At 44.4% G+C, this 25,604-nt stretch overlaps 2 protein-coding genes across 8 annotated transcripts in view; one reads left to right on the forward strand and one right to left on the reverse strand.

The window, feature by feature from the left end:
- Positions 1 to 9,166, forward strand: part of LOC128788758 (solute carrier family 23 member 1-like) — a 32,541-nt gene extending 23,375 nt beyond the window's left edge. For both annotated transcript variants that reach the window (XM_053944027.1, XM_053944026.1), the window contains 7 exons: positions 579 to 699; positions 1,035 to 1,191; positions 1,382 to 1,635; positions 4,621 to 4,785; positions 5,639 to 5,747; positions 6,669 to 6,764; positions 7,884 to 9,166. In XM_053944027.1, the coding sequence (XP_053800002.1) occupies positions 579 to 699; positions 1,035 to 1,191; positions 1,382 to 1,635; positions 4,621 to 4,785; positions 5,639 to 5,747; positions 6,669 to 6,764; positions 7,884 to 8,152 (1,171 nt within the window). In that variant the 3' untranslated portion in view covers positions 8,153 to 9,166. The remainder of the gene's footprint in view (positions 1 to 578; positions 700 to 1,034; positions 1,192 to 1,381; positions 1,636 to 4,620; positions 4,786 to 5,638; positions 5,748 to 6,668; positions 6,765 to 7,883) is intronic.
- Positions 9,167 to 9,836: 670 nt separating this feature from the next.
- Positions 9,837 to 25,300, reverse strand: STRA8 (stimulated by retinoic acid 8). 6 transcript variants are annotated; one of them, XR_008430976.1, is made up of 10 exons: positions 25,184 to 25,300; positions 24,412 to 24,609; positions 22,625 to 22,700; positions 21,110 to 21,194; positions 20,556 to 20,708; positions 17,335 to 17,617; positions 15,982 to 16,058; positions 14,208 to 14,319; positions 12,052 to 12,270; positions 10,583 to 10,664 (listed from the first exon to the last, which is right to left on the reverse strand). XR_008430976.1 is itself a non-coding variant. In XM_053943041.1 (9 exons), exons 2-9 carry the CDS (start codon positions 24,517 to 24,519, stop codon positions 10,590 to 10,592), a joined length of 969 nt encoding a protein of 322 aa, XP_053799016.1. In that variant the 5' UTR covers positions 24,520 to 24,609; positions 25,184 to 25,300; the 3' UTR covers positions 9,837 to 10,589. The 6 variants fall into 6 exon arrangements, 5 of the variants coding, with proteins under 5 accessions (XP_053799016.1, XP_053799018.1, XP_053799017.1 ...); XM_053943041.1 differs by lacking the exon at positions 12,052 to 12,270 and having other exon boundaries at positions 9,837 to 10,664; XM_053943043.1 differs by lacking the exons at positions 12,052 to 12,270; positions 25,184 to 25,300 and adding an exon at positions 25,052 to 25,177 and having other exon boundaries at positions 9,837 to 10,664.
- Positions 25,301 to 25,604: the final 304 nt, after the last annotated feature.

Here is a 25,604-nt window from a genome sequence, read left to right on the forward strand (position 1 = left end):
ATCACGTGGCCCTTGCAGACAGAGAGCCATGCTCTCCCCTTCTTTGCTGGCTCTGAGGGCACCATGTGCAGCCTCACCATGGTTTTTTCTTTCAAAACAGGAATTTGCACAGTCAAACCAAATCCTCTTCTTCTACTCTGTGTTACAGGAGCTTTTTGCCCCTTGAAGAGCAGCATAGGTAAACCTGAAATCAGGAAACAATAAATCCTGTATTTCTAGTACATCTGAATTACACAGGCAGAACCTGAACCTTGCATGTCTGTCAGGTCTTTCTTTCACTTAGGAGGCATTTTTAACCTTTCTGCAACTGTGTCATACTCACAGATGCACTGCCTGGGGTGAAACAATAAGGGTAAAAGAGTTATTTGTAAATATGTGGAGCTATCAGTAGATTACGATGGAAAGCTTGTCCCACGTCTGGCTTGGTGGAGTGGGGAGCCACCCTCTGCTGCTGAGAGCCTGTTTTTATGGGTCCTTTGGAGTCCTGGGTTCTTGGGTAGCAGGTCTTCACTTAATGTGGGGACAGGTGGGCAGCTGGGCACCCATTTTGTTTATGGTCTCATTTTCCCTCCTTCTAGGACTATTTTTTTCATAGTTCTGTTCTCTCAGTACTTGAAACATGTCGCTGTGCCGCTGCCATCTTACGAGAGAGGCAAGAAGTGCCACTTCTTTCCAATCTACCTCTTCCAGATCTTCCCGGTACGCTGGGGGTCCTGGATACCAGGGAATTGTGTCAGGGGCTGGCCTCACCCACCCCGGGCTGCCTGGGCTCTTTCCACTCGTGTCCAGATGAGTGAGTGCTTTCAGCTGAGCCTTTGTGGTAAGGGGCAGAGGGGGAAAAGCTCCCCATGGCCCTGATTATTGGGAGGGAGGGATAGAGAGAAGAAGAGAGGGCCACCATGAGCTCCTCCTGCCTCTTTGCCTCCCTTCCGTGTGCAGGGAAAAGGGTCGGGCGGGGACGCATTGTCCAGCCCAGCCGTGCTGAAGACGCAGCCATACCCTAACCAGACCCCACTGCTGCTTGTGATGGGCAGGTGCTGCTGGGGCTCTCCCTGAGCTGGCTGCTCTGCTACGTGCTGACAGTGACCAGCGTCCTCCCTGCGGCCCCCACTGCCTACGGCCACCTGGCCCGGACAGACAGCCGTGGGGACGTTCTGTCACAGGCTCCCTGGTTTCGGCTGCCTTACCCAGGTACCACTGCCTCCCCTTCCCCATCCTGCCTACTCCTGCTTGCACGTCCACTTATGACTTCCAGGAGGAGATGAAATGTCAAAAATCAGGCGAACACCCACAGGCATTCCTGCTGTTCTTCCTCCCCCGGGGCAGATTTCAGGGCAAATGAAACCCTGAACTTCCGCCTAACCGAGCTCTTTACTTGCAGGCCAGTGGGGAACGCCAACGGTGAGCCTGGCTGGGATCTTCGGCATCCTAGCCGGGGTGATTTCCTCCATGCTGGAGTCCGTGGGAGATTACTACGCCTGTGCCCGCCTGTGCGGGGCCCCGCCGCCGCCGAAGCACGCCATCAGCCGCGGGATCGGCGTGGAGGGCATCGGCTGCCTCCTGGCTGGGGCCTGGGGCACGGGCAGCGGCACCACATCCTACAGCGAGAATGTGGGCGCCCTGGGCATCACCAAGGTGAGCCTCGCTGCCGCGGCGGCCGTGGTGCCTCCCGGAGGGCTCCCCCGCGGGTGTGTACAGGAGAGCGCTGCACACGGCTGTGTGCAGGACCTGGGGAGTGATCTCAGCCACTCCCGAAAGTTTTATAACTTATTTATAACTTATAACACGGGAAAATTGTGCCTTGGCACATTGGTGACCAGCTCAGCAGCACTACAGATGATTTAACAGAGGTGGGCAGTGCTTCCCTTTCTCTGCTTCTGGCCTGCACAGGGAGTTAGTGCACTCACTCGTGGCACCTGGCCTAGGTAAGGCTGAAGAGACAAAGCTACATCTGAGCTGACCTGTATGGGTGTTGAGAGGGAGAGGAGAGGAAGGGAAAGGGTGAATATTTAATAGGGCTTCAAATTCCACAACTTCTATAACCCAAGGATGGCAATCATGTGAAAGGTAGACTATTTCTTCAGGGTTATAAAATGTGATTGCAAAGGTTTGTGTGTGAGTCCCTTGAGTATATTAATTGCACTTATCAGGGAAAGAAATTTCCAGAGATAAGCTTGACAATCAGATCGAAGATTTTCACTGAGCTTTGCAGCCATAGGATACGCTGACAGACATTTAGGCTAACTGGACAACATTTTCAAATCATTGCCAATAAGCAATGTCATGCCAGAAGAGCTGTGAGTCAGTAAATAAATGCAGCTTCCTTACAGCTTCCACTTTAGAATATTGCTTATTTCACTGGATTTTATAAACGTCACTCACAGTAACCATTTTTCACACATTGCAGTGTTAGTGTTTGACTGAGGTGGCTGCCTCGAGCACCAAGGGCTGTCTGGATGTCTGCTTGGAGTCCAGTTTAGCCTGTCACCATGTGTGCATTGTCACTAGGAAGTCTGTGCATGCTAACCATCTACCTGAACCAGTTCTCTCCTGATGTGTAGTTTGCTGCATGCATTGTATGTATGGGATGCTGCCCAAATTCATAATTACCAGGACATTATAGAACATGTATTCTCATAATGTATGCTAAGTCTTCCAGGAGGACATGCCATCCTTGCTGATTCAGGAGAGATATTTCCCTTGGATCCCACCTCTGCTCACTCTGTCCACACTTGTAAGAGCTGAAAATAGAGTGTCATCTCAGTCAATTTAAATCAGTGTAAACACTCTGGCTGGGACAGATGGGGGAGCTGAGAGCACAAGGCAGATTTTTTTTTTTTTTTTTTTTTTTTACATGGGAAACATGTTTTTCCATAACAAATGAAAACACAAGGGACTTGTTTCCTCTCTTAAACACAGATGTCCAGCACCGCTGGAGAGGTCTTTGGAGATCTCAGATACATACAGGGGCAGACAAGGAGAAGCTGCTAGAGGCTGCCAAAATGCAACATCTTACATGGCACCAGGCACCAATATTTAAACTGCTTGATCAGGCCCAGTATACCAGTACTGAGAACTCCTTTCCAAGAAAAGGAGGATTTTAAAGAGAGGTAAAGGTCTCAGAGTCACCACATGTTGTGGGGAACCCTGCAGTTTCTTCAGCCTTAAGAAAGAGAACTGATTTTATTGTTTTCCTGACATAATTGAAACAAACTCCAAAGTAGTGCTTTAGCAGAATATGGTCAACAGTGCTATCTCTGGATTAGGTCTTTTGCCTTTAAGGCCAACTCCATATACATGGTAATTCAAGATTTTAGTAAATTGAGACTTTGCATCTTTGTTCTTAATCCTGGAACAAATAGATCTGTTGACTTTTATTAATTAACATTTAGGTGGTAATAGTGTCCCAAGATTTTAAACCAAAGAGTATAAAAAGCAGTGAAGAACCTGAAGGCAATGCATGATTTTATTTGAAACTCCACACCAAATCTTTTTAATTTATCTTTCACAATCAAGAAAGACTTAAAATATTTTAAATGGACATGTCTCACTTAAAAAGAGACACTGTTAGTTACTGAGAATGTTTTTGTTGAAAGCATTCACAAAAAGCCTGTCCTGTAATTAGACAGTCTTCAGATAGTTAAAGGGAGGGATTAAAATATTTAATTGAATTATAAAATGTTTGCAGAGGATTACAGAGCTTTCCTGACACAAATATTGTAAGTTTAGCGTGATTCTTTAGGCAGTCCAAGTTTTGGTGTGGGCAAGGCATATGTTGACTTGGAAGTTTAATGAATATTGCTGCTTTCTTTTTCACTTTCCATATAATGTCTCTTTCAACCCTTTGTTTGGCAGGTACTCTTTTTCTTTCCTATTCATATGCTCTAGCAGATGTGAATAAAGGGCATGACTTGGTGCTTCCTCCCATCTTTGTTGTAGTGCTTAACCACCCTGACTCTTCCTAGGGGAAAAAAAATGAGAAAAAAAAATGTTTTACTGAAGATAGATGGGTGTGAGAGATAGGGACAGGGCAAAAGATTTCCTTACTTCTAATTTATTGACCATAGAAAGGATATATCAGATCCCAGAGCTTAGGATGGAGCAGCCATCCAGCTCTGGTCTCTTAAATCTTGGTCTCCAGGGAATGGAGGAATCACTGTGGGATACATCATTGAAAGCCACTTTTGGATGTCAATCCAAACCCTGGTGGAAGGATTGTCCAGTGAACTGGCTGGAGGGTTGCAATACCAGGCTTGTATGTATGCCAAGATATTTCTAGGCTAGAGCAAGAACAAGTGGGTATTACTGTGCTCCTATTTTTTTTTTTTTAATTTCAGTTTAATAGCAAACTGTTGAAGTTCTGTCAATAGTAGTAGAGAGGATAACACTGAGTAAATAGGTGTGGTGCTTTTGGAGTGCCTTTCATGATAAATATTTATGGTCCACAAATAGTGATGCTTCCCATTCAGTGTTACCATCCCAGCTCACCAGCAGCTGTATCCAAACTTGTTCCTGAACATTGCCATGGAGTTCTAGGGTAAGAGCTGCAACACCTACCTGACACCCCTCGTCTTTCTCTGCCGGTCAGTGCATGACTGCCTCCTCTTCCTCTTGCCCCAGGTAGGGAGCCGAATGGTGATCATTGCTGCTGCCTGTGCCATGCTCCTGAGCGGCATCTTTGGGAAGGTTGGAGCAATGCTTGCCAGCATTCCCATGCCTGTGATTGGAGGCATGTTCCTTGTGATGTTCGGAGTTATCGTGGCAGTGGGGATTTCCAATTTACAGGTAACAGCTGTGTGAGCACTGCTTCATCCCTAGTGAAGGTGACTTAATTTCATTGAAACAGAGAAGTATAGAATAAGCTGAGTTGGAAGGGACCATCGAGTCCAACTGCTGGCCCTGGGCAGGACACCCCAAGAGTCACACCATGTGCCTGAGAACAATGTTCAAACACTTCTTGAGCTCTGTCAGGCTGGTGCTGTGACCACTTCCCTGGGGAGCCTTCTCCAGAGCCCAGCCACCCTGTAGATGAAAAGCTTTTTCCTGATACCCAACCTAAACCTACCCTGACTCAGCTTCATGCTGTTTGCTGTCACAGCTCATGAGAGTTAAGAGATCAGTTCTTGCCCCTCTGCTTCCCATCATGTGGAAGTTACAGATTGCAGTGAGGTCTCCCCTCAGTCTCCTCCAGGCTGAACAGGCCAAGTGACCTCAGCTGCTCCTCATACAGCTTCCCCTCCAGACCCTACACCATCCTTGTGGCCCTCCTTTGGACACTCACTAATAGCTTTATCTCTTATATTGTGGTGTCCAAAACTGCACACAGGTCCCTCAGTTTCAAGTCAGTTTCTCACAGACTGTGTCAGCTATAACCACACTGCAGCAAATATAAACATGTTGGCAATTCCTTAGGTAAAGGTAAGGGGCTGTACCCAGAGGGGCTAAATCACAGTGGGCTGCCCTGCCTGGTATGGGTAGGGCTGGCTGGCTGGCACTGGGGACTGCAGGATCACAAATGCCCCAGCAGCACCAGGGCTGGGTCCATTCCTGATTCCAGTGTTTGCATCCCACCATGTCTCATGAACACAACAGTAATCCACAGTTTTATTCATGTATTTTATGGAATTTCTCTGTACAGTATACAGATATGAACTCCTCAAGAAACATCTTTATCTTTGGATTTTCTCTATTTGCCGGCCTCACAATTCCCAACTGGGCAAGCAAAAATAGTGCTCTGCTGGAAACAGGTAAGAAGTGACATCAGAAGCATTTTCTGTAGCATAAAACTGAAGGAAGGGCTGAGCAGAGAAATCTTTTAAAATAGTTTTTCATTATAAAATGCTGAAACCTGTGCATTGACTGTCTGTTTCTTTCTGTGAGGGCTATTTTTGCCTTTTGCTCTGATGCATAGTTTTGGTGTAGAAATCTCTGCTCTTGGTCAGTGACTGGGTTCTCAATGAATGAGGCTTTCTTATGTGCTCTTACACAATAAAATGCTGTGCTTCCAAAATGCAAGAGCATACTCCTCTACTAAATTCCATCAAGTTCACTTTATTGAAGTTTTCAGTTCTCCAACAGCTGGCCCTTCACTGTGTCTTTCTTCATCACAAAGGCCAGTGTCCTCTCTTAAAGCATACGTGGGGTGGGCTGATTAAAGAGCTGGGCCCACAAACCACATTCTCTATTGATGCTCTATCAGATGCTCAGTGCCACTGGGCTTTGCTCATGGCCATCAGCCCTCAAGGGGAAACATCACACCTGATGACCTTCTGATGAAATCCCATGCTAAATACATTCATATTTCTTTGGGAACTGAAGCTTGTGCTCCTGTAAGGAGCTGTTAGGTGTTCTGATGTGGAGGTGCTGAATGTGTTTGGAGCTGAAAGTGGCTTTTTCTCAGACAGTGCTGGGGACTGCACTGTTAACAAGCTCTTAGTGTATTTATGAGCCACCTCCTGCCCACTGTGGGTCTGTGAAACTGTAAGTCTGAAACTGGCTGTGAGATCATTCTCCCTTCCACTGCCAAATCTTACGCTCCGCTTTGGATTAGCAAGTTTTGTCCAAGCAAGCATGCAGCTTGCAGCCTCTTGGCACCAGAAAGGTTGCTGGTAAAAAACAGGTAAAATGCTCTTCCTGCACCATGATCTAAAGCTTTATTTTTCTGCTAGGAATCATCCAGCTGGACCAAGTGATCCTGGTGCTTCTCACCACTGGCATGTTTGTGGGTGGACTTCTGGGCTTTATCTTGGATAACACCATTCCAGGTAAGCTTTGCTGAAATGAGCTGCTAGTTTGTGCTTGTCCTAGGGTTTGTTCCCTAGTATTTTTTCTCTTCATGACTCCTGTTCTGTGGATAGGAGTTGTGCTAGCAACCATGAAACACCGTGTGACTGACTCCTTCCAGAGAGGAGTGAGGAACAGGAAACATCACTGAAATGGTCTCTGGCTGGAGAACAGCAGCTTATCAAAAATTAAATTTTTCAGGAACAACCCAGGCTGAGGCAAAGGTTTATTTGGGAAATACGTCTTTCATGGAAAATGCCAGTCTAAAACCATATTGCTAGTTAAAAGGAGAGAGGAAAGCAGCTATAAGAAGTGGAAGGAGCCAATGTGGGCTGCTAAAACTGAGGCTGAACTAAAGCCACAGCAGTGGAAAGCAGTAGGAAAGGCTGGTGCTGGCCCTCACAGGCAGCAAAGAGCCTTGGATTTTCATCTAGCATGGGGAGGGAGAGCATAAGAATAGGAGAGGAAACCCTTTTTTCTGCTGCAGGAAAAGAGCAGGAAGAATGGACACTCTGTTAACCAGATTCTGTTACTGTCTGAGGCTTCTCAGAAAGCCAATCTCCTTTTGGCTCATTAATTTTCCTGCAGCCTTCAATCATCAGCTCCTCTGGGCAGAATTTACAGGTGTGCTCACTCCCTTTCCCAAGAGGGACTTTGCTGCCACCGCAGTTACAGGTAATTAGGAATTCCTTTGGCTAGGGTAAATACCTGTGACTGACTAGTAACTGCTAGCTAATCTGCTCTGAAGTCTCTGGGCAGTTACCATCCAGCCTTGCTTTCCCAGCACTGCATGAACCTCCCCTTTGAACAGGTCTTGGATCTCCTATGGCAGGTGAAAACTTCTTGGTATACATGATTCCCATGGAAAGCACTGGAGAAGGCTGCTTATCTGGAAGCTGTTGCAGGAAAAGGGGTATTGTCTGGAAGCTCGTTAGTGAATATTTGTAGAGCTCTTTGGAGCTGGAAGGATTTAAGTAGAAGGGATTTGTATCTTGTGCTGGGTCTGTTGGGATTTGAGCAATGGGTGTGAGGCACACAAAGCAGCCCTATGCTCGAACACCTGCTGTTTTAAACACAACAACCTCACTTTGCTGTTGCAGGAACACAGGAGGAGCGGGGGCTCCTGGCATGGAAGCAAAGCCACAAGGGAGGGACGGAGAGCTCTCAGCTCATTTCCAAGGTCTATGATCTTCCTTTTGGCATAGGCACCAGATATTGCAATGTCTCTTGGTTTCGCTATCTCCCTGCTTGCCCCAGAAGACTGTCTTGTGACAAGACAATGGATGAACTGAAGGCTGCTGGGCAGAAAACCAATGTTAAAGGAAGCTTAGAAAGAAACTCTGAGATTGGTGCTGATACAAGGATATAAGCACCTTGCCTGCAAGTGAACTCATCTTAGAAATAGAGGTCTGAAAGCGTGTCTGCAGCCCCTATCATCTGAGCATGAGCTGGCAGGTGTCAGAGGGGGGAGCAGGAAAAGGATAATGTCTTCCTCTTCCCAGCTCTGCTGACTGCACCACTGATGGCCTTCAGGAAGTAATTTTTTCCTTCTCTCTACCTGTCTGCTCATTTCTGGGAAGAACCTAATCCCTCCTCGGGGAACACCAAAGCCCAAGAAATGCCTAGGAAAGGTGTTCTGTTTCCTTCCTTGCACTGACCCTTGGGCACCCTAAAGGGCAGCTGTTCAGCTCAAGCAGAAGGGCTTCCTGTCCCCTGATCTGGCAGCTGAAGGAGCTTCCCTGTACCACTCTCAGGCATTTCTTGGGTTGGGGTTAATCCTCAGCACTTTAAAGCAGCACTCACCTCACACCTTGTGTTGTATACCTCATGCTGGCCAAGGGGAAGGAGCAGGTGCCTCTAGGTCATGATTCATCTCATTCCAAATTCCTATAATTTAGCCAGTCAAATGAATGTTGTTGTAAGAGAGGCATCTAAAGTTAATGGGATGGATTGTCTTCTGAACCTATCTCTTCTGCCTCAGACCACAAAGGGACTCTAGAGACCTTAGTTAGGTTTTTGACCTAACAGAAAAAATCAGCTTCACTGAAATGTATCCCATCTTTGGAGTGCTGGGAGGAGTCTCAGGAGAAACAGTTTACTGTAGGTCACCCAACCCTACAAAGATTAAGGAATCCTCATCAAATATAATGGAGAAAAGAGTTCTGCTCACAATCTTACACATCCCTATGCTACTGCTGTGTCCTGTGTACCCTTGCTGTACCTGTTTGGTCTAGTGTGGTGATAAGCACTTCTCTGGAAAACAGGTGTGCAGGTTATTGCTCCTATTCCTTATTAGCTTCAACCTGTAGGGCCACATGCAATGTGATCACATGTGGTCCTGTGGTTGCTGGTGCTGTGTAATAAAATTGTTGCTCTAGCATAAGTCTGTGTTTGCTTCATTGAGATTAATACTTGCTTTTTGTAAGTATAATAAATAATATCATGTACACTGTAATGGTATTTCTCAGGGTGGTCGCTGGAACGAGTGGCAGGTGGTATTCAAAGAATCACTTGCAGGCCTGCACTCCTGTGAACTATAATCATGCCAGAGGAGGGACCAAAGTAACGTGTCCTTCATCTTCTCCTTAACATCATTACAGCGCTTCTAGCCTCAAAGCAATGCCAGCATGTATAAATGAAGCACACTGGAAAGGCCAGGGAATGGCAAGGCTGCACCCTGGAGAACTCTGAAGACCTCTTAAACCCAAACAGAACCCCTGCAACCTCACTTTCAAACACAGCAGTGTGGCAAACATTCATCTGGGGGTGCTACCACAGCCTCAATGCAGGGACAGAAAGGGCACTGTAGTGTTTATTCTTCCCTTGTACTTCAGTACTCACCTCCATGTGGTTTTGCCTGAATGTATCATGTTTTTATGCACCAAGGCAATCTGGGCCACAGTCCAGGCCTCTTGGACTCAGTCTAAAAGCTGGCTGCTGAAGTTGGATTGCTAGGCACACCAACTTTAGGTTTTAAAATAAAACTTCCAGCCTTTCTGTTTGTGATGGCTGGTAGCATGACCTCAACATAACCACTATCAGAATACAGTTTGTTCAAGTCTGCAGAGAGCCTTTAATGATAACTCAGAGATGTGAAGGACTTTATTCAATTTCACAGCACTTTTAATTCCAAGACACTGTCTGAGCAGCACTACTCGTCCAAGCATTAGATGTGGAAGAAGAGCACAGGGCTGGTCACTCGGCTTTACAAAAGTAAATAATCCGAAGTGTATTACTGTGCCTGCACTTTTTTAGGTGACTGGGGAGTGGGTGCTCACTGCTGTAGGTGCTCACTGTCCTCATAAAGAGAAGAGCCTCATTCCACTCTCTGTGAGGAAATCCCTCTTTCCTTGTGAGCCCAAGATGAAAAATTGCACCAGAAAAGTAATCACTGTCAGGGGGTGACTTTTGCAGGTTGCAGTTTGAGACCTGCATCCTGTGGGAGTGTGCAGATTGCCACTTATCTGGCCTCCCTGCTGCTCTTCCCACACCTTATGCTAGGCAAGGTCACTTAACTGTACATGCCTCGGTTTCTTTGTGAAGCAAGGCAAAATATTAAATAGCAATAGGTAAAAACATTTATTAATAAATAGCTAAGACCTTTAAAACCTTTAAAAAGTATAAATTACTCAACTGATATATCAAGAAGTACTAATGAGGGAAGGAGAAGTCAATGGTAACAAACCATTTCAACACAGTGTCTCCACACTCTGCTTAGAGAGGTAGCTCACTGAAAGAGGTGAAGCCTCCTCCTGTGTACCTGGTGTACCTGACAGTGCTTGGCAAAACATTAGTGGAGACACTGTTTAGAAATCTTCATCATCAAAGGTCTCAGTGCACCGCAGCATCACAGTCTCATGATCATAGTGAAGATCTTCTTCCTGAAAGCCCCCCCAAAGTCAAGCAGGGTTAAAATCCAGAAGACTTCATTGAATTTCAAATATACAGTGAGTAGGTCAAGAGCTGATGTACCAGAAAATACAGCATGAGCCCTCCCTCCTCTCTGAGTCAACCACCAGCACTTGATGAGTTCCTGAGATGCCTGATGAAGAATGGCTCAAATTTTCTGCCAATTTCCTTCTAAAATCACAGGGCTCAACCCTTTGTCTATTTACATCATCTAGACAGCTGTTACGGACTGTGGTAGCAAATATGTCACATAACAGGCTCTGAAGGTATGAGAGCTTCCTTGAGGCCTTAACTTCTACCAACTTCAGGCTTTGCTCCACTTTTAGCAACAGAAGGAAAGGCTCTTCTCTTTCACCAGTTAACAGAGAACAAGTGGCTCTTGAGAAATCAAAGTCTGAAAGATAAAAGTATTCATGCCTGCAGTCCATCTAGTCCACCTTCTGCATTGATGCAAGACTTCAGTGAAATACTGCATTTAAAAATAGGTGCTGTTTGAAAATGTACAGCTTAAGAAGCACTAAATACCATTTGCTTGTCAAGTGACTCATCTAAAATCCATAATTTTAAAAGAAAGTGTGTCTTTGAAGACACACACGTGCTCAGTACTATTTAGAAAAAAAAAACTCACTGAGTTTCATTTAGGTAAAACCTTTGGATCTGTCTAAATTAACTCCTTACTGCCTTTGCTGCTAAGCTTCTCTTATAATGTGACATTAAGACAACAGCTCTTGAAAAATTACAAGATTGCTTAACTATTCTCATGCTCAGAAATATTTCTCTATCATATACTGCAGAAGCATGCTCCTTTTCTCATTTTGGGGTCCCTGCCCTTTAAAGAGCTCTCCCTTTCCATGTCCAAATTATTTCCCTCCTCCTCCTCTTGTGTGAGTCTTTCTGAAGCTTTTTATTCCAGTGGAGTGCAAGCCCTTGGTAGCCTTGAGAGCCAGGGCAGCGGCTCAAGATGAGCTGTGCTCAGTAGCTGTGACTCTGAAACAGCAACCATCCACAGTCCAACAGCAGTTGTTGTAGTTTGTACCTGGACAGTTAACCAGAAATGACAGAATATGGCAGTGGCATGAATGGCCACCAATAAAATCCACCACTTCATCAGCTCTGCAGATGAAAGGAAAGGAGACCATGGGCTGGCTTTTGTATTTCAGTGGTATGCCTTACCTTGGTACTTACTGTACTTGCTACCCACCTCTGTATCTCCTACAAGGTGTGTGCACAGTGTACTGGGACACTGCTTTATCCTTGAGATAATTTATGCCAGCACTGCCCAAACTCCTGTGCTAGCATAGCACCAGCACAGGTTCCACATCAAGGGAAGGGGAATGGTCTGCAGAGGTTCAGTCATACCCATAAGGTAAGCAGGATGGGTTCCTTTCCCTGTCAAGTCCAGGAGTCTCTGATGCTCTGAGCAGCCCAATTTCTGGGGTAAGGTGAGTAGCCTATACTGATCTCTCTGCTGCTGCCTGAGTTGGTGTGTTTCAAGCTAGCTGGAACATCTTCTATCCCTGCTCTGCAACCACTTTCATAACTGTCTCAATCTGTTTGCTTTGAGATGGATCCGAATTTCTGCTCTCAAAACAAAAAATATCTTGTCAGTAATATTTTCTTTTTTCTACTCTTTTGGCACACTGTCTAGATGTGCTGTTCTGCACTCTAAATGAAAACAGATTGTGGCCTTCGTATTATCTAGCCTGGGTGATTTGTGCTCAAATTCCCTTTTTATTGTCTTATCACAGATAACTAAAAGTTCCTGTGTTAAAAAGCCTGTGCAGCTTTTTTTTTTCCTTTTGGATCCACACAACACAGTCAACTGCCAATTTGCAGTACTTTGGCCTCTTTTGCTGCTTGTCTTCCCATCACTTCCATTCTCCTAGTCTTATTTTAAATGTGCCTCTTTAAACCTTGAAAGAGACACTACCTTTTCCCATACCACCTCATCTGGGAGCTGTGAGATGGACTTGGGCTCACACATAATGAGGCAGCCCCAAGCAGAAGGACAAGATGAGACCATGCCAGGCATGACACTCACAAAAGAAATTTAAAAACAGAAAATGCCATATCTTGCCTAAAGCTTTTCTTTCTTTTCTAGGCCTGCTGAGTTCATAGTCATTTACTTAAACATAAGAAGAGCTCTGCTCTTACACAGAACATAGTTATTCACAGACAGCTGTGGAGATCAGTGCCTGGTCTCTGACAACAGCCAGCAGGGGAAGTTTAGAAAAAAGTGCAAGAATTGGGCACACAGTGTGCTCTGTTTTACAATAAATGCTTGTACATTATAGCAAACTGTGCTGTGAGGCCCTTTTGCACTGGAAATTGAATTTGGTCCTTCACATTTAGTAATTGCCCATGGATTGATGACCCTGGAGTCTAAATGTGGTAATTTGTACATGCAAATATTTTTAATATGTTGTTTGTTCATTTTATTTAGTGCTTTCTAGTTCTTCTGGTGTTAGACACAATGAGTAATCATTCTGTGTACTGAATCCACACCATGTATGAATAAAATGGTCTTGCAGTACCCCCCAGACTTTTCTTTTGTAGAACAGTCCTACTCTTAACAGTGTTCAATGCCTTTTCCTGTGCTTGCTGCCATTCTCTGTCCTTCTCTAGTGCTACTATGTCCAGGATGGGGGAACCAAATGGCATGCAGCACTCTCTCTGTGATGGATTCAGATAGTGGTGCAACACCAGTTTCTGCTTTGTTTTCTGTCACAACTACCCCTCATCACAAACCTTCTATTTTCCTTCAAAGGAGCATCTGCTCAAGTCCCAAAGGCCAGGTGGGAACTAGGCAACAGAAACCAGCACACCAATGGCTACTGTGGAGGTACCACTGACGCTGAACCAAAACAGGCACGCTCTGGCTGAGGGGTGTCTCCCTTCAGTTCTTTACCCAAGCTCTGAGCCACCTCCATGGCAGGGAGACAAGAAGGGGAGGAAGAACAATGCAAACACAAAGACTTCTGGCTCAGCAAACCTGCAGCAGTAGGCTGAAGTTAAGGGGAAGCTCAGGAGCTTTTCATCAGCTCTTTCAAGAACACAAATATCCTGCTTCTAGGGCCTGCCAGTGGAGGGCTCAGGGCAGGGAACCTGGCACCCAGACAAGCAGAAGGTGGTTCTAATGAGCTCAGAATTAAGCATCTGGGGGTGGATGAACAGCTGGAAAGTGAGCTTTACCTGCTCAGAGGAGATTCAAGCTTTTCCACAAGGAACTTTCATGCAAACAATAATAATAAAAAAAATTACAATTCCTCATGTCATTTGCCATTTTGAATAATATTCACAGCAGTGTTCACTCACACTTAACCTCTTACAAAGGCAATCCTACTGGCCTTTTGGAATGACATATCTAAAATTATGAACCCCAAGTTCTTTTTGGACATTCTGGACAATATGATCAGAAGCATTGAATACAAAAATCCCTTTCTGACATTGCTCCTGAAATACATTGCTCTGAAATACACTACTCCTTCTATAAGGGATCCTTTGGCAAGGCTTACCTGGCAAAACTGTGTATTAGTGAAGAAGAGGTGTTTTAGGAAGTCAGTGACCTGCAGATAGAGTCTTTGGTGATCCTCAGGATTTTCAGAAGTGCAGATTGCAAATGCTGAACTGAAAATGGAATCAGATACTGTATTTAATTTTGTGTTCTGGTCTCCTTTCTCTCCTCCATATTTTACTTATAAATAAAAAAAAATTTAATTGTTTTCAAGATGGTTCTGATATTAAAGGAAATAGCCAAGCAAGACAGAGAGGAGTTGTGATGGATGCATTGATGAGATACTGTTTGCCAAGTGCAAGGCAGATTTGTAAGAACAGAGAAGAGAAATACAAGAAATGGGTGTCACAACAAGGAGATCTGCTGATACATTACAGCATAGTAACACTGTTTTGGGGAAAAGTAAATATCCATTTAAAACAGACAGAAACAATGGACATTTGGGAGTGTATTTGGTAGGGTTGTCCAGAGGAACAGCTTTAACTTCTGTGAAGTTTTGAAGTGAATGCAGTAACCTGTGGTCATGAAATGACATGTTAGCTATAACTGGCAGGTGTGTTCTCAGGCAACTGTGGCACAAAGCTAAGCTTTTCATTCTGGACCTCACCTCTGTATTCTTCCTGGGATTTTACAAAATTCTGCCATCACACCTCTGTCCAGAATTACAAGGTGCAGAACAACAGGCAAGAAAGAGAAAACAATAAATGTTGACTATTGAAATACAAAACTGATTTGGGACCTAAAACAGACTTTAAAGATTCTAGTAATACTTTGCGGTATTAAGGAATACTTAATCTTATTTTAAAAGCAAATGGAAAATGTGACCTAATAAATGTTATTTAATAAATAAATATTTGTTAAGCTTTTTCATCCATTCAAGTATATTTTGATCATCATCCAAAACAACCTTATTTTAATTTATTCCCTTCTGGAAGTGCAACCTGGAATGGTGGTGAAAGGAAGAGATACACATTAAAGATCACTCTAAATGTTGAGAAATAAGTAGAAAATGGGATTAAAACCCCACAGATTAAAAACACTATTTGCAAAGAGAAACAATCTTAATGAAGACTAAGTAGAAAGAATACATAAAAGATGAATCATAATGTGATTTTCCTCTTGAGGAAAACAACGTTTTTCTTTCTTTGGTCTACTGGAAAAAATCAAAGGCAGTGTCAGCTTTGTATCTGACGTTCTCTTCTAGGTTACTCATCTGAACTGAAGAAGAAAGACATGTTATTGTTTAAAAGGTCCTGTGTTTCTTTGGTGTTACTGTTCAGGTCAACCACACTTTAACGTGATCACCTCCATGTGACTGAATTAGGGTAAGACAAGGGAGAAAATGTTGAAAAATTATCATTTTTGTTTAATTAAATGAGAGTATGGCTTATGATTAGCTGATTTATTAGGGAATGCCTCTTGGTCACAGGCCTGGAAAGTGAGAGAGAAAAAGACAACGTGGCAAGTATTGTAAATGGAAAAAAACAGAAAGCTGTGCAGAGTGGCAAAGAAAATCAGAAGGACCCCAGTCATCCTGAAGTGATAGGGCTCTTAGTAAGTGATTCTTACTGATTCTGCTATAAATGACCATTAGTCATTTCATCTTTTCCCCTTAAAGGGAAGTATTTTTGTGAGCACAGTTGCTGTAGGCTGCTATTCTGAGCATTTATTTAAAAAGAGAGCTGTTGTCTCACTTCACAGAGCACCTGCCGTGGACTGCTGACAGTGGGCTATGAACGTACTGTGTCTGCCAAAAGGGGGAGTCTGTAATTTACCTCTGGCTGGACATTCCCTGAGCCTTGCTTCTGTCAAGGAAACCAGCAGCAACATCAAATGCATCTTCAAACATCACCTAGCAGAGAAATCACTTCAGATGTCAACATATCCAGCCACCTAAAAAGTTTTACCTAGGGCATAATTTTTAATAATGAAGTCTTTAAAAACATTATATTCTTTCTTTACATTTAACAGGTATGGTTACAGCTAGAGTAAACCAAGAGATTTTGTGGAGACAGGAATAATGTGGAATAACTGTCATGGCTAGGAACACAAGGTCAGTCTACACCCTTAAGCCCATGCTTCAAACTCTAGGAGTTAGACTTCACATTACATCTCCCAGAAAATCAGTAAAAACCATGAATTGTATCAGTGCTTTAGAGACTTGACTGTGGACTGCTGCTTATGGCTGGAGATCTCAGCTGTACCAGACAGTCTCTCCAAAACTGACTCCAGTTAGAGTTTGGATGCTCCTTGTGCCAGACCACTAAACTCATCAGTTCACTCTGCCATAATGCAGTTCACACACTTTCTGTGCCAGAAATACCGTAGAGGGAACATTCCCACAACATTTCCTAAGGCAGTGAGCAATATCAGTCGTGTCCTGTGACTCAAAAAGAACATGCCAATGCCATTTATTTCTATGCTAAAGGTAAACATCTGTCCCTTCCTTGCAGCTAATGAAATTACACATACCTCTTCGAGCAGCTAATTACTTCAGCAATCAGTGCTCCAAGAATGATTAATAGAACTGACTGTTATTTACTCAATCTCTTATTAATAAATGCCCTGGTCTACTCAGTCACTGACTTCTTGGCTCTGCAGGGGTGCATGGTACAGGCAGTCATTGGCCCTGTACCACTGGGACTGATCTAAAAATACTTTCTCTTTGCTTCCAAGTGCTTTGATGAAAAAAACCCACCCAACCCAAAACACACCCAAAACACAGCAGGATTTGGCAAACTAGGTATCCCTTCTGGATTTAGATCATCTGTGCTCTTTGGAGAGTCTGCAGAGCACAGTAACTGTATAACTCTTGCTCTTGCTCCCTGTCCCTGGAGCAAAGTAGGAGCAAATTTAACTGTTACTTAGCACAGAAACTCCACAAGTCCGTGGAGACTAGCAGGATTACTACCATTGCACTTCTGCAGCTCACCAGGTATCTCACCAAGAGAAAATTTGGTGCAGACATTTACTCAAAGACTGCTTATTGTCTCCACTTACGCATTCAAGTGATCTTGAGAAAATGTAGTTACAACTACTGTATGTTTGCAATTAAAAGCTGCAGAGCCAATTAGCATCTGAAGGCTTGGAGTTTCACAGGCAGACTTTGAATGTTGCTGAGCACTTACTTCCTCTGGTGTGGAGACTGAGGAACCACTGGCTTCCTCACTGTTACCTCCGCTGTCCCTCACACTACCTTCAGTGCAAGCAGGCTCTGGGCAAGCAGCCTTGGGATCCATGAGGAAATCTCTCTGGCTACAGTACTGCAAGATGCTGTCCCTGCTCTCTTCAGAAAGCTCTTGCCAGAGATGGGAAATAGCTGTGGAGACCTCAGGAAGAGGGACCTCTCCAGTGCAAACAATTCCATGCTCTATCAGCAGGTCCACTGTGTGCTTATAAAAATACAGGTATCTGGAAGGAAAGGAAAGGGAGTGTCTCTTAAGAGCAGGCTATAAGGCAGCCATCTACTGAAAATCAGCAGGACACCAGGGAGTAGCTCTGATCCATAACTACTTCACTGTTTCTGCCTCCCAGACTTCATACAATTACTGAATGGTGCCCAACACTGACGATTTCACCTGAAGGCTCCAGCCTCAGCCGCAGCAGGATTGCCTCACAACAGAAGCTCCAGGCACTGCAGGTTGTACGGGCTGCATGGGCAAACCTCATTCTGGAATTTAATACATTTTCAGTTACTTGTCTTTGTATCCTGAACCTTTTGCACTGCAAGTCACTTTTTATACATTTACTGGCATTGCACTACACTTTACAGCCCTGGCTGAGGTCATATCCTGATGCAGTAGGTACTGTACATACAGACAGAAAGACACTATCCCAGGTCTGGATGCTCTGACTTATGCATGGGAGCTCCATTTCCTCCATTTTACATCTAAGGAAACACATCCCTAACACTGACTTCTATGCAGTCTGTAGTGAAACTGGTGGTGCAACACAGGGGTCATAATTTCTACCCAGTGACTAAATCTCAGATCAAGCCTGCTTCTTCTGTTAGCACTGTGTGTGGCACAGTGAACCAAGGATAATAATGTCTACTTCAGAAAGCTGCATTGAAGGTTATTTTACATTAATTAAATGCTTAGAGAGTCTCAGCCGAAAATAAAATGAGCAAAGGAGTATAAACCAAGAGCTCTATAAACAGCAGTCATTGTTACTATGTTTGGGCTCAAAATGATTCCTTGGAAGATGTCCCAAATAAGCACATTTCCTGATTAACTGAACAGTATTGTATGAGAAAGTAACTCAAAAGAAATAATTCTTTTTTATTTGTTCCAGCAAACCAATATTAAAAATATAATTTTGTAGGCAAACATAAACCTGTTTAAACCCAAGTTTCCACACTCTGGAGTATTTTCCACCACTGCTGGAGACAAAATAGCGGAAGGGGAATAAGCATTCTCATGTAAGGTAGTGCACTCACTAAGGTTTCTGGATGTCCAGCTCCAAACAAAGGACCTGGAATTTCTCAAGCAGAACACGAACCACCATTAGATTGCTCTGCTAAAGAAATTAAGCTTGAAGCACCAGTCAACTATTTCCTTCCCAGCTGGAAGGAGACAACCACATTTTGCACAGTGCACATTTTGCACTGGACAGAGTACTGTGAAGTCCTACCAGTGTATCTCCTGCTGCTGAATGTGGGAGAAAAACCCAGTCAGTTGAAGCTCAAAGCATTTCTGATGCTTCCCAAATAATGTGATTACATGATCACCCAAAGGCTGTTGCTTTCTTTGCTGAAGAGTCCTTGTCGTTTTATGCCTGTTATAAAAGGTCATTTTTTGACAAGAATTAGCTATAAACCAAATGCAATCTGCCCTAGGACTACAGGATAAGTGCCAGAGTCTACACAGTACAGGCCCTGGTCTACCTGGCCTGTAAAGAACATGAAAGTCAGGTGTTTATGGCTCTGTCGTGCAGTCTTTGATGAAGCAGATTTTCCCAATCCTGAAAATCTCGACTCAGCACATTTCAAGGTGTTCTAAATGATACCTTAACTACAACCACCTCCAATTCTAACAGGAGCAAAAGCAGGTGCAGGGGTGGGATGCTGGTGCCATCTGCTGGTCCAGCTGCAGTCTCCTTTTGAGGAAAAACCCGGTGATCAAAGGGGTTTTTAGAAATACACAGAAGTTCAAAGCAAAAGAGAAGAAGGAACTGCAGAAGTTTTTAGTTGTGGTGGTGATACCATGGAAGAGGATGCCAGCTGCAGCTCTGGATTCTCCTGCAGTACATGTTATTAACTGTGGAATGGTTAGGGTGAAATTGACTGCTTGATGGTACAGGATAGATTACACATGCGTCTATTTCTCATCTTGGCAATCCAATAATCGTTTATCCTGTTGGAAATGCAACAAGTATTTGCATTTCCAAATACCTAAGTACCTCCTAGTGTTTTCTGACAGGAAGGGGAAGAACATGGAGTATAATACTCGGTTTTAAGATACATCTAACTTTGGAAAAAAACAGTAATTTTACCTTATTTGCATTATGACTTCCAAATAACATACATGGACAACTGACATGAGAACAGTAGTCTTTGACTTTTAGGTCCTGCATCATGCATTTAGGAGCTTAAAAGATTTACAGACTCCCATCCACTAGCTCTAAGTTTAACACATGAGTTTTTAGGTCCTCCCCCTTCCCCAGTGTTGCAGACAATTTTGCATTGTTGCAGAATGCCTTCTGGTATCTTCCAGACAACCACTATTCTGCAGGCCAGAGGCTGAGGACTATAAGATCTTACTTTGTTGAATCCAGCCTTACCCTACTCTGATCCCACTAAAAAAGTACTCCAAGCTGCCAGGAGCTAAGGGTCTGCTTCTGGAAGGGGCAACAGTGTTCAAGCTCCTCATAACAATGCCATTAGAGGAAGGATGAGCATCACTGTGAGAAACAGAACGTGCTTACCTCTGGCTCCTGCACCTCCTTGAAACACATACAGCTAGACTCTTGGCAAATTCATCTGGTGCAGCAATTCTTACCCTCCTAAAATCTAGCCCCATGGCAGGGATACAGTGGTAAAGTGTGGCAACACAGGGACTGACACACTTGAAAGAAATTTTCTTCTTTTTCTTAAGGAGTGAAAAATCCTCAGGGATTTACCAAGGCCTGAAAAGCTGGGGGCTGCTACAACTCTAAGAGTCCGTTCATGTGCAAGCTGCAGGGACTTACGAAGTGATCTGCTTCATCACCAGCAGGGCCAAAGTTGCTGGCACAAGGCTTCTGTGAGGCAGACACAGGCTCCAGCAGGGCTGCATGAACAGCAGTGCCTGGATACACAGTGACAATGCAAACAAGTTAAAACCCTGAAGGCAATGTGGGGTGCACCTACCGTTCAAATTCCACTAGATCTGGGGATAAAGTGTCTGAAAACTGGATCAATTCTGGCTTCCCATATTCTTCAAGTGTTTGTTTTTCACATTCTTGGAGCAAATACCAGATGGCAGAGTCACTTTCACTCATATCTTCTGAGGCTGATGTAGTGCTGGAAAGAACACAAGGGAAGAAAAGCCACATTAATAGCTTCTCAACTGGATTAATAATGCCCTTGTCATGGTGACTCCAGAGCCTAAGGGAATTCTTCCCAAGCCAGCTTCTTCCTCCTTCTTTTGCTTTTCAGGCAATGAGACATCCTTGCCAGAGATCAGCTACATAGAAGAGAAAAAAAAATACAAGCAATGTTTGGAAATGAGACCAACAACATGCTTAGAATGTTTGTGCACTCCATGGGATTACAGCAGTCCAGGTGAAACCTCTTTGTCCTTTCCTCATGAGGAAAAACCTCTGCTTGGAAATACAGTAACAATGACAAAGAGTTTCAGAGATGCTGGGATGGAAGCAAGTGCAAAATATTATCATCTCTTCTTGACTGTTATAAGCCCTTACCTCTGACTGCCGAATTGCCTCCTGACATATTCCTCCCTGACTTCCTCCAAGCTGGATGGGCTCCCATCCTCCAGACTGCAGCTCGCTGTTGTCAGCAGAAAGGTTACTGTCACATCAACAGCACTTTAGGCTTCTCTCTCACCCTCAGCCCCAACCAAACAGAATACTGTCAATAACTGGTTCTTCACAAGCCACAGCTTTTCATTAGGCAAAAATGATGTGAAAGAATAAACATCTGTCTCCCCTAGAACATAACTAGCACTACTGGGAGTTTATGAACACTGAGGAACTTAGAATCAATGCCTTCTTCCTATCATTGATTTTACAGAACTGATGGTGAAAACAATCTGCAAATCAAACCCTGGGCACACACTAGTCAATACAGTATTTTTTGATTACCTTATACTGCATGTGAAAAACCCTGACATCCAGCCTGTGATTCACAAGCAGTATGGATTTTACATATATGCAAGTACATACAAGGGGAAGCTTGCCTCAAACTCCCCTCAACCAGCCTCCCTGCTTGTTATCCTTTCAATTTTGCTCAAACTATTCTTTTTACCTGTAACTCACTTTTATGGGTTATCTAAGGATGTGGGTTCAGATGAGGTTGCTCATTTTAAGCACTGAGACTTCTAATTGATTCAAATTATTGGAGGTGCGAGTCACATGAATAGCAGTTTTTTTTTTTTCTAGCTGACAGGAATTTGGACACTTGAAGGGACAAAAAAATATGTCCAAAGCCTCTACCCTATCAGCCCCTAGTCCTGCTTGCTGCTAGCAGAGGCAGTGGCCAGCAGCACTAAAGAGAAGGCCCGTTGTTGGGGGCGTGAGGCCCCGCAGCAGGAGCTGCCACAAATGCAGATGGTACCTGCTGGCCAGTGTGACCAAGGTGTCACAGGCTGTAAGAGAGCAGGGCGTGAGGAGGGCCCGCCAAGCTGAAAGAAAACAAAACTGTAGCATCTCTCTTAACCATGTATATCAGAGTACACTCTTAACCAGAGGCTTCAATTTCCTGCCCTAGGAAATCCTTTTACCTCACACCACAGCGTGCTGTTGTGCAGTCTAAGCTCTGGCAGGGCTGGGTGCTGGTGACAGCTGTGACTGGCACTGTGCCGCACTGCTGCGGCCAGGAGGAGCACACAGCTCCTGCAGGCTCCAGGTGGAAGCCTAAGGATCCAGCCTGGGGACCCGTGCCAGCCCCACACCTGCTGGGGTGAAGCTGCCAAGAGTACTCAGGCTGAATGGCCTGCTGCCACGGGGTAGCAGGAATTGCTTGTTTCCTCTCTTCACCTAGTCTGGGGAGAGGGTAGGAAAGGCTGAGTCAGAGGGAGATTTCTGAGATACGGTGCTCAGTGGATTGACAGACTTCTCACTATCCCTCACTTACTGCTACAACTAAAGCCACAGCTGGTGCAATGCTTTAATGGGCTCAGCTGTGTACTTCTGTCTCTAACAAATACATAAAAACCAAGTCCAGGCTCTTTGTCCAAGCAAATACTTGCATACAGTTACCTTTCATCTTCAGCAAAGAACACAAGGTTTGCTCCAGCTTCTGGATAGATGTCTTAGCCTTACGCAAAACCTGATACTAAACATAAGAAGAAAACAGAACTGATTGTTCTCTGCTCTAACTAGATTCATGTTTTAACATGCCTTTGTTGCTTTGCTTCTCCTTCATGTTTACCTTCAGTAATTTCCATGTCTCTGTGAAAACAACTGTGTTGTTTCACTAGCTACCCTTATACATATGAAAAGGGGAAAGAATTAATAGAACAGTAAACTTCAATATAGAATATAAATATTTGGGTATATATTATGCAATACATACACATAACACCCAATCACACAGACATTTGCTACTTAACTCTGATCTTTTTTCATCAGCAAATGGTCTTGTTTGGATCGTTCTCTTCTTGGAGCATGTCCAGAAATACCATGCTGTGAAGTCTTGTTGGATGCCTACCAACTTAAGGCATAAGATTTTACTAATGATTTCCCATGAGACTTTTGCTAGGAGAAGCCTTTGCCATGTTCTACATTGCTGAAACCTGGATTACAGCAGCATAAAACATGGCAAAGGTTTGTCCTAGCAAAAGTCTGGATTAACATATTAACTTCAGTGCTGCACATCATTCCTTCATCATCTGTGCCAAGCACTACTGAAAACATATGGCCAGTGCATTTAAACATACACAGCTTGAAAATACTTCAAGATTTTTTGAGACTATCCATATCTACCTTGCAGAGCTTTCATGCTGGATATTTTAGCCAGGCACCAAGCATTAGGATTACAAGCAACCTTCTGTATTAAGACTTTTTAAGACATTAAACTTCCTTGGCTCCCAAGAGTCACACAAGGGGCACAAGACACTATGAAAAAGCAATTTCAAGAACTGGCATGTGAACACAGTCCCCTTAAACCAGGCAAAGGAAGTAGTTGTTTAGTCTTGGCATCTGATATCCTGCTGACTTCAGGTTAACCTGTATCTTGCTCAGAACATGGCAAACTGAACTCTTACCTCAACCTACATGAGGGCTAAGGGACTCAGCAGGCACAAGACACATATAGTGGTATTTAGCATATTCAGGAGACAATTTCTGTCCTAAACAATCATTACTCCCTCTACTTTACAAACTGGAAAACTGAAGGTAACCAATGGAACTAAACAAATCAGTTGCAGAGTTGAGTAGATACTCCTGATGTTTACTCCTCTGCCTTGAGCATGGTAATTTTAGTCTTTCCAGTAGTATTTTGAGTAAATTTCATCTTTATAATTTTGTTTAAATAGTTTCTTCCTTTAGTTGAGACCAAGAAACAGTACTGGTGCTTGTTTTTATTCCTGAACTTATTTTTCCACTGTCTTGAAGACAAAGTGCACCTCATAAAACTAAAAGAATTATTCCTTTCCCTCTAACTCCTTCTGTCGCTAAACTCACTGTTCTGATTTCAGAACAAAATGCTGTGACATCAGCTTCATCATGGGATCTCTTGGTTTGTTTCCAAAATACTATAAAAGAAAATGCAAAGCCATAAAAATGCTGCAAAAAGCCTTGTAAGAAAAGTACAGATAAGGCACATGATAAAGTCATGACCCAGCAACTACAAACTGGACAACTCGCTTAGGCTGAGTTGGCAGCTTTAAAGAGATCCAGGAAAGGTGCATACAGTGAAATTACACACATACTGGAACCCATAAAGACACAGTGATCATCCTCAATTGCTTGAGCCTAAACCTGGTTAAATTTGAACACACTCATGTATTAGAATGATGCAGAGAGAAAGAGCCACTGTTCCGCACCTTTGAGGCACAGCTGTCTGACTGGGATAAAACTCTTCCCCGCAAGCTGCTGAAGAGTCTTGCCAGAGGAACCCAGTGGTGTGCCTGTGGCAAGTGCTGCTTTGCCATGCAGTGTTCTACCTCTTGCAGGTGTCTCAGGGGATTGAGACTCACTTTGGCATGTGTCTTCCTACAGTCTCCAGTTGTGCCTGTTGAAAGCTGCAATGTAACATTTATTTATACTGAATAAATATCTAACTGAAGGGAAAGAAATCTTACAGCCTGCATAGTGAGTAGACAAAAAGAAAAAAATCTGGCTGACTGACAAGATTTTATCTTTCTGTAGAAAATCATGGAGTTTGAAATATTTTCTTTGCCTGAGAGATACCTGCCTGTTAAGTACTTAGTAAAATCTAATTCACCACTAATAATTAACAGCAACCCAGCTGAAGCCAGCCTCCCATCTCCTGCACCTTTCCCTACACTGATTTATGTTTCATTTCCATGGAAAATCCAGGGCTTGGCTTCACAAAGCACTAAGACTCCTCTGCTCCCACCGATGTTACTAAATGACAGGCTTCTTTACAACATAGATTTTTCTTTTTTTTCCCAATAAACTGTGACACATTGGTGTGGGCAACGATACCAGACATACTCTTACACGAGAGGGCCAGATCCAGGCCCAGCCGGGCCTGCTGCAGCTGCCCCGCCGGCCTGACACAGCCTGAGGCGCCCGCCTGGAATGCCCTTCCCGGCTTTCCACTGGATTAATGCCCCCTGCCTCGCTACCGACCGCAAGCACAGCCTAGAGGTAAGAGTGCCCGCCCCTGCTGCTCCTTCTGCGGTCGGGAGGCACGGGCCGGCCGGGGGAAGCCCGTGAGGGGCCGCGCCGGGAGCCCGTGGAGTGGCCCGGTCGCTCCGTCTATCAATCAATCAATCTATCAATCAATCAGTTCGCGCCGCCCGGACCCCGCCCCCGCCGCCGCCGCCGCGCCTCTGCCGCCCGCGCCAAGCAACACGAGCCGCACGTGGCGGACGGCCAATCGGCACGCAGCCGGCGCCCGGCGGCGACCAATCAGAAGGCGGGAAAAACGCGGGCTGGACGCGCCTGCAGGGTGGACAGTGGGGCAGGGAAGAGGCAGGCGGGCAAGGCACTTTGGGAGTTGTAGTCCCGCCGGTGCTGGGCCGGGCCGGGCCGGGTCAACCCCTCCCCG

This window comes from Vidua chalybeata, chromosome 5 (assembly GCF_026979565.1).
Source record: "Vidua chalybeata isolate OUT-0048 chromosome 5, bVidCha1 merged haplotype, whole genome shotgun sequence".
Lineage (NCBI taxonomy): Eukaryota > Metazoa > Chordata > Aves > Passeriformes > Viduidae > Vidua > Vidua chalybeata.

What these genes read in the sequence shown, in the direction of transcription:
- STRA8 (XM_053943041.1), bottom strand. Translation starts at nt 24,519, where the DNA reads ATGGCAAAGCAGCACTTGCCACAGGCACACCACTGGGTTCCTCTGGCA. An exon ending in CAGACAGCTGTGCCTCAAAG is followed by an intron (nt 22,701 to 24,411) that starts GTGCGGAACAGT and finishes TCTTATGTTTAG; the next exon opens with TATCAGGTTTTGCGTAAGGC. An exon ending in TTCTTTGCTGAAGATGAAAG is followed by an intron (nt 21,195 to 22,624) that starts GTAACTGTATGC and finishes TGCTGACAACAG; the next exon opens with CGAGCTGCAGTCTGGAGGAT.